This window comes from Aedes albopictus, chromosome 1, assembly GCF_035046485.1.
Source record: "Aedes albopictus strain Foshan chromosome 1, AalbF5, whole genome shotgun sequence".
NCBI lineage: Eukaryota > Metazoa > Arthropoda > Insecta > Diptera > Culicidae > Aedes > Aedes albopictus.
This window is the reverse complement of record NC_085136.1, coordinates 120890895-120899529: the sequence shown is the minus strand read 5'-3', so window position 1 is coordinate 120899529 and position 8635 is coordinate 120890895. Positions and strand designations below refer to the sequence as shown.

The following is an 8635-nucleotide window of genomic DNA, read 5'->3' as shown; positions in this document are numbered from 1 at the left end:
CTTCATCCTCCCAAATCTTTATAATAATCTGATGGATTGATTGATGTAGCTGCTCGCTTCCGTGCTTAAGAAGTTCGACCGGGATCACGTCCTTCCCAGCAGCCTTGCTGTTTTTCAGCTCCTTAAGGGCCTTTTTAACCTCATCCAGTGTTGGTGGTTCCACTGCTTGACTGTCATCCATTATGTTAATCCTGTTCCTGGGTGCTCCTTCGCTGCTACCATTCAACAAATCTTCGAAGTGCTCCTTCCACCTGGCTGCCACCATTGTTTTGTCTGTCAGCAAATTTCCTTCCCGGTAATTGCACATGGCGGGCACTGGCGCAGTCTTGTGCCACGCGCCATTGACAGTTGCATAAAATCTCCGCATATCGTTCCTGTCCATACTTTCCTGCGCTTCAGCAATAACACTCTCTTCGTGTTGCCGTTTTTTCCTGCGGTGGATTCGTTTCTCTTCTGCTCTTGCAACCCTGTACCGCTCTCTGTTCTGCCGGGTACCGGCCACTAGCATTCGACTTCTGGCGGCATTCTTTTCGTTCGTCGCTCGTTGGCAGTCCTCGTCAAACCAACCATTACGTTGGCGTCGCTGAGCGGTACCAATCACCTCTTGCGCTGTTGTTGTCACTGCTTCGTGGATACTTCCCCACAGGCTGTTGACATCTCCAGATCCGTTGGTCTCTCCTATCCTCTCGTCTAGCTTCTGATGGTACTGTGCAGCAACCCCTTCGGCTGACAAGCACTGGATATTGAAACGCATCGTCCTGTTTTTTGCTTGAACTCGTGACGCTGGATAATCGCGCCCGAATTTTAGCGGCTACAAGATAATGATCCGAGTCGATGTTCGGGCCTCTGTAGGACCTCACATCTATGACGTCCGAGAAATGTCGCCCGTCGACGAGCACGTGGTCTATCTGGGAGCAAGTGTGACCACTCGGGTGTCGCCAGATGTGTTTTCGGATATTCTTACGTGCGTAGTAGGTACTGCTGATTGCCATCCCTCTAGCAGCAGCGAATGTCACAAGGCGCAGACCATTATCGTTGGTAACAGAATGAAGGCTTTCCGTTCCAATGACAGGCCGAAAGAAACTTTCTCTGCCGATCTGCGCATTTGCATCTCCGATGACTATTTTGACATCTTGTTTTGGGCACTCTCCGTAGGCCTTATCAAGGCTCTCATAGAACTCATCCTTCATGTCATCGGGTTTCTCGTTCGTTGGCGCATAGATGCTGATCAGGCTGTAGTTGAAGAACTTGCCCTTCATCCTCAACACACAGATTCGGTCGCTAATCGGCTTCCACCGAATAACTCGCTTCATCTGCTTCCCGATCACTATAAAGCCAACTCCGCGTTCTGCCTTATCGCCGCCGCTGTAGTAGATGTGGTACTTGAATGAAGTGTTGGCGATGGGATCCACCGCTCGGAACTCGCGTTCTCCAGTTTTGGGCCAGCGTATCTCCTGGATAGCAGCCACATTAACGCCGACATTCCGCAGTTCATGAGCCAGGAGCCCAACACGTGCGGGTTCATTCAAAGTTCTCACGTTCCAAGATCCGACTTTCCAATCGTTGTCCTTTATTCGTTGCCGGGTCTGTTGCCGTTGAATCAATCCGTTTACTCTACTATTGCTTTTCTGGGTGTTTGAAGGTTTTCAGCAGACTACCTTACCGGGGCCGCGCTGCCTACATTGCGTTGAAGGGGCTGCCTTCTTAGGTATAGCTGACGCAATACAGCATTTCATACTCACCCGCTGGATGCCAGAACAGACGCTGTTTGAGCCGCACCTCCTTGGTGAACAGACGCTCGGATCGTATCTCCTCAATCTAGCTAAAGTCAGAAGGACAACAGTGCCCAGGCTGCACTACCAGCTAAGCACACAACTCTTAGCTGGCGGTCTTTGTCATCGTTTGACCCGTGGAAGCATGAGGTAGGAACTTGTGAGGACCAGAGCTATTTTGGACGCTCTCCTTATCGACTCACCGTTTTGCAGCCCACGCACCAAATGCACCATGTACAAAACGCTTATAAGACCGGTGGTCCTCTACGAGCACGAGACATGGACCATGCTCGAGGAGGACCTGCAAGCATTCGGTGTTTTCAAGCGACGCGTGCTAAGGACGATCTTCGGCGGTGTGCAGGAGAACGGTATCTAGCGGAGAAGGATGAATCACGAGCTCACTGCACTTTACGGCGAACTCAGCATCCAGAAGGTGGCAAAAACCGGAAGGATACGGTGGGCAGAACATGTTGCAAGAATGCCGGACAACAACCCTGCAAAGCTGATGTTTGCAACTGATCCGATTGGCACAAGAAGGCGTGGAGCGCAGAGAGCACGATGGGCGTTGTGGCGTACTATTGTTGATTATGTCTTGTCTGAATGATGTTAAACAAATAAATGTATGGATGTACGATTTCAAGGCGGCGTATGGCAGCATCGGCCATACAGAGCAATGTAAAATTATGGACGAGAACGACTTTTCCGGAAATTTAATAAGATAAATGCAACGATATGCAGAATTACGTGAAGATGTCTAGTTCGCTGGAATTTCTACGAGTACTACAACAGTTTAAGAAGGTCTAAGTTAAGAGATAAGAACTTGGATAAAAACCACTGAGAATTGAGCTTATATTGATATAAATTTAGGTTGTCTTAATGGCCATCCTAAATCCTAATGCATTCATGTCCAACCTATTATGTTCCACATGGCACACAAGCAACTTGAAAAACAATGCAGGGTGCGTGTACCAATTATGGCACTACCTAAGGGAAGCTATTTATACAAAAATAACGAGGGGATCAACGAATGTCACCAATATGTTAAAAGATAGCTGAGCTAGCATACTTTACAGGAAAAATATAGAAACGGAGCCAAAACTACTTTTAGTATTTATTAAAGCGTGTGCCAATGATAGGAACCCTGTACCAGTTATGGCTACATTTGTTAACTTCGGTTCCTTTTCGCACTATTTGCATGCATTCCTTATGGCATTAGCCATAACTGGTACACTATGGCGAAAAAGGGCGCAAGGAAGCCGAAATTTTAAGGAAAATTATTTATTTCTACCATGATTTGAGCAAAATGTGGAGTTTAAATGAGTGCGGCCATCTTTTGTGAACGTGATCTGTTGTTCACAAAATTTTTCTTGTTGATTGACATCGTTAAATGGTGAAAAACAACTATGGCGAATAATTGGTACTATAGCCATAATTGGTACACTTACCCCATATAAAATTCTCAAAAAAAGTACCGAAAAACATCCGCACCCCGTCGCACCGCAAAGAGTCCTCCCTCGAAGAAACGTGCTCACCGCGCGCGCAGTTCCAGCGACAAGGCGCTACAGGCTACAACAACGCCGAACAAGCATGGCTCTGGCTCACCTACCATCAGGCAGGAGTCAACGTCAAAGCAAGTCACCCGCTCGCTCAACCAGCAAGACCCAACTATTCGTGATTGAACAGTCGTCTGAAGTGAACGCGTCTCGTCGTCAGTGCTGATCTCGTGTGTGCCCTCTCCGGAGTTAAAGTAAGGAGCCTTGGTGATAGGGGTCGAGTGCCAATTCTTGGGAGTGAAGTGACTTGCGCGCGAACCTGAACCAGCATCGTTGGGGATGAAAAAGGGGGTGCACGTTGTTTGGAAAATGTGAACCATTTTCTTGGGCTGGGACCGATCGCGAGTGAAGCCCACTGAAAAGGTCATCATTTTCTGTGATATTGCATTTTTTTTTAGTTTCGCGCCCCCTCAATTGTGTGCCATTATTACTTTCCAAGATAGTTATTGTGATAGTGATCTAGTCGTCACGCGGTACAGTTGAAGCGATTGTGAAACGGTTAATAAATTTGATCGTAACTCTAATAATTCTGGAATTGTTTGAGATAGTTGGGTTCAGTTTGTCGTTTGGTATGGATCGTGTGCTTTCGGAATACTAAGTAGTTTGGTTTTTATTGTTCGGATTTTCCTAGGGATCCCGACGTGGATTAGAAAGGTGGGCGACTTCAGAAGAGAACAGTGTTCCAATTAAATTAGTGTCGCACGTACAAAAGTGAACAGTCCCGCACAGCAATCACGTAATAGAACGGACCAGCGAAGGAACCGTCAGCAGAGCCGAGTCAGCAGCCTATCCGGATTAACATTCAAAATGCATTTGTCAAAAACGTGAGTTCAATGCTAATTTTGTTATATGACCATATCATACATGTTTTCATCGCCACATGTGCCTCAGTCGTCGCAGTCTGGAGGACAATCACCCAAAACCGAAGATGTTGAAAGCAAGAAAGTACATGTAGCGTTCATTTGCAGAAATAACCGGTGCAATCCGAATCATTGCAAATTGCTGCAACCGCAGCAGCACCAAACCATTTCCGTGCACCACGCTTCTACTTAGTCCTGATCCATTTGATTGGGCTGACTGTCGAACAGTAGTGGTGCGGTGCATAGCTATCGGTTGTGGTGCACTTATCAGTTGGCGCGAGCAGATCACGCCCCACAACGTAGGTAATTTAAATAATCGATTGGCCATCGGTGGAGTGTGATTAGCTGAAGTGCAGCGCCACCATCAGAACCACCACCTCCTCCATTATTGCATTGATTAGTGGTGTAAGATTTTTGTCGTCATCTGGGTTATGCGATCGCAGTGGAAGGCTAAAGCAATAAATACCAATGTAATGGTAACGACATCGGAGCGTGAGAAAATTTGAACGGCGAGGATAGCGTTCATTTGAAAAATGTTGTGTGAATCGCAGATAACAACAATTTAAGAAATATCTTAACTTGCTCTTTGACACTAACAAAGCCCTTCCCTGTTCCCCCGCTCGCGATTACCAAGAACCCAAGGTTCATAGTTTTATTATTCTAATAATTTTGTTAATTTTTCCTTCTCCTTGATGTTTAAAAAAACATTTTTAAGAATTTTCTTACGAGATTTCCAGGAAATCTTCAACAAATCACTGTAGCAATTCCTATAGCCGTAGCCGATGCAAAAACGGAAAAACCGTTAAATGCTATATCATTCATGAATGGGCCAGAGATTATTTTCAAAATCTGGATGAAATTCTAGGAGAATTTTCAACGTATTATTCAACATTTTTTTTAAAATTTTGAAGCTGATTTTTGATAGCTATGGTGTTTATCAGCTTTCAGTCACGGGAAAAGCGTTGATGATGTTATATCATTGCCAAAGTTTCAATCCTTGGGTTGGCTCACATTGGCGTAGCTAGGGGGGTTCCAGGGGTGCCTGGCACCCCCTAGAACAAATTCGGCACCCCCTAGAATTTTTCCTTGACAGTCACCTAAAAGTTAAAACTTCACACAATAATTCCAATATTTAGGAATCGCACATTTGAACAAAACTTAAGCACACACGGAATTACTTATATCAGTTGTACGTTTTGGCGTTTTGGATATTGGTAGGAACAATCAACAGACTTATTCATACATTGCTCCAGAAATAACTCTATCCATTTATACAGTGATTTCTCTAGGTTTCCTTTATGGATTCCTCCCGATATTTCTTCAATAAACTCCCCTTAGCTTTCTCTAGGCAGTCCTGATGGGTTTGTACATACTTGAAATTTCTGCAGAGATTGATCCAGTAATTTCTCCTAGGATTTCTTTGGAAATTTTTACTATGATACTACTCGGAAATATCCTAGGGATTCCTCTAAAAATTTCTATAGGGATTCCTTCATCTTTCATCTTCCTGGGATCCTTCCAGAAGTTCCTCCGGTGATTCTTCCAGGAATTCCTATGGAGATTTTATTCAGAGATTCTTCCAGAAATTCCTAATGGAATTCCTCCATAGAGCTTATATTGGTCTTCCTCCGGAAATCGGCTTTTTATGGGTGTTGATATAATTCCATATTCTGAATCTACACGCCAAACTGAGCCGAAATACAAATTTTCATGAATTTTGTAGCCCGGGGACCTATTCAAAAATTCAATTGAAGTTTTTATGGAGGCGATTTGTCGAATCACCCGTCGTTCCATTTTGTACTGGGCGGAGCTGTCAAGCTGTTGCCCAGCTGTCAAAATGTGATATAAAAAATCTCTTTGAAATTGATCAAAGGTGTCAAAATGAAGTTTAAACAGAAAAAATCATAGTGGTCCAGAAAAAGGTGCTCTTTCGTAAAAATTAAAAAATCGATACATTTTAAAAAATTTGAAAACCCAATTGTGGCTAGGATTCCTCAAGCAACTTCTACTGCGTTTCATCCAGCAATTTCTCTTAGAACTCCTTCAAAAACTCTCACTATGGTACCTTCAGGAATTCTACTAGGGAATTTCTTCCGAAAAATCTCTCTGGGATTTTTCTGAAAATCCCTTCGGTGATTACTCCTGAGATTTCTCCAAGGATTTATCCAGGACTTCTCCCAGAGGTTGTTCCAGAAATTCCATAGGGGATTTCTCCAAGAACTTTTATTGACCTTCCTCTATGAATTCCAGCTGGAATTCTCCAAGCAATATCCAATAGAACTCCTTTAGAAATACTTCTAGACATTTTTCCTGGCATACTAACTAGCTGCAACACTTTCGAGAAGTCTTCCTGAGATTCCTGCAAAGATTGCTCCAGTGTACTTCCACCGATTCTTTCAAGGAGAACTGTAGCTATTCCTCCAGGCATTTGTTAGAGGAACTTCTCTTGGGATACCCCCGGCATTCCTCCTGATTCTTGGATTTCTTTAGAAATTACTTCTATGATATCTCCCGGAATTCTTCTTCCTGAAATTCCAAGTGTGGTACTTAAAAAATTATGCTACGGATTCTTCTGGATCCTCCTTTCCCTTGGCTTCTTTGCTGGTATTTTTTTTTTTTCAGGTAAGCTTCCTGGAATTCTTGCAGAGATTCCTTCGGTTGTGCAACCAGAGATTTCTCCAAAGATTCCCACAGAAATTCCTCATGGAGTAAATAAAAAGAAAATCGGGTTAAGTACGGTTCCTTTGAATTCCACTAAGAATTTTCATCCTTTGACAGATACGTATTTCGACCTCAACTGTAAGGTCGTCTTCAGTGTCTTGTACTTGACTCGACTCGAGTCAAGGATTCTCTCATAAATTTCTCATGGGATTCCTCCAGGAACTCCTCTTGGCGTTTCTCCAGAACTTTCAGCTGAATTTCTCAAGCTATTTCTGCTGTGGTTCTTCCAGAAATTTCTCCCAGGAATCCTCCAAAAATTCGTACTTCCCGGAATTTTCTAGGGATTCTTCTAAGAATTTCTCCAGGGATTCCTTCAAAAACCAGCTGGGATTATTCAGGGCCATCTCCCTAGGAGCCTTGCAGAAGTACCTTCGGTATCTTAAAGGATTTTTTTCCTGGGATTTCTTCAAAAGTTTCTCATTTGATTTCTCCAGGAACTCCTCTTGACTTTCATCCAGGAATTCCTCCTGCGATTCCATAAGCAATTCCTGCTGCTTCTAATGTTTCAGGAATGCATCCTAGGCCTCCTCCAGAAATTTTTACTGTGATACTTGCAGCAATCCCTCTAGGGCTTTCTCCTGGCATTCCTGCTAGGATTCTTCTAGGCAGTTTTCCTCGGATACTTCCAGAAATGTCTTTAATTCTCCTCTTCAAGTCCTCTTGAGTTTTTATCCATGGATTACTCTAGAAATTAATCATGGTATTACTCCTGGACAGTGGTGGGCACGCTTGCCGTTAACCGTTAACGCATTTCGGACGAGCATTTGCCTCAATTTTCGCCAAGGTCCCTTAAAAGTTCACTTTAAATGTTCTCCAATCTGCAAGTAAGATATATCTTTTTACTGAGGTGAAAAAAGATTAATTTGAACTTGAAGTTTTCGAGTTATTGAGTGGCAAACGCAATTTAACGGTTAACGGATAGCTGTCATTAACCGTCAACCGTTGAATTGCGTTCGTGTCTTAATAACTCGAAAACTAAAAGTTCAAATTGATTTTTTTCCACATCAATCGAAAGGTACACATCACTTGCAGATTGGAGAACATTGATAGTGAACTTTTATGTGACCTTTGCGAAAATTGAGGCAAATGTTCTTCCGAACTGTGTTAACGGTTAACGGCAAGCGTACCCACCTCTGCTCTTGGAACACCTCTTGGCCTTCCTCGAGGAATTCCAGCTGAAGGAATCTCAAAAGAAATCTTTAGAGAAATCCCTAAACAAGTTTCGGAAATAGTTGAAATTTCCAGAGAAATCCCAGGAGGTGCTACTAGAGAAATCTCCAGTGAAATCCTATAGGAATGTGAGGGAGAAACTAGTAAATTGAGAAATGAATTTGTGAAAAAAAAAATCGCGTTCTGATGGGATTCGAACGACTTTGTACTCGCCAGACCGCACTATGGCCATAACTATGAGCGTTCGTTCGGCATGATTGTTTTGTTTTCGAAAATTTCTACGGTAGTTTCATTGGCATTTAATCTACAATTTTTTGGATTTTTTTTTTCTATTAAGGGCTAATATATGGCTATTAATAATTTTTTCAGCATTTTTTTCAGTTGTTTTGCAATTTTTTTCAGGTAATTTTATCGTGATCATATTTTTATTCCTCAATGTTTTCATTGTATTTATATTATTTGCTTCCAAAAATTGCTGAATTGGAAATTCATGAATTCTCAACTGGGTTTGCTCAAAGAAAATCATATAAAATTCACGAAAAACTTACCGGAAAAAATT

General features: G+C 42.9%; 1 protein-coding gene across 3 annotated transcripts in view; it reads left to right on the top strand.

Annotated features, from left to right (window-relative positions):
• The first annotated feature begins 3365 nt into the window (after positions 1 to 3365).
• The window catches only part of LOC109402251 (uncharacterized), a 63780-nt gene continuing 58510 nt past the window's right edge, over positions 3366 to 8635 (top strand). For 2 of the 3 annotated variants that reach the window (XM_029874140.2, XM_029874138.2), the window contains exons 1-2: positions 3366 to 3519; positions 3957 to 4149. In XM_029874140.2, coding sequence (XP_029730000.1) covers positions 4133 to 4149 — 17 coding nt within the window. In that variant the 5' untranslated portion in view covers positions 3366 to 3519; positions 3957 to 4132. Of the gene's footprint in view, positions 3520 to 3764; positions 3895 to 3956; positions 4150 to 8635 lie in introns of all 3 variants that reach the window. The other variant, XM_062845292.1, reaches the window with a different exon arrangement.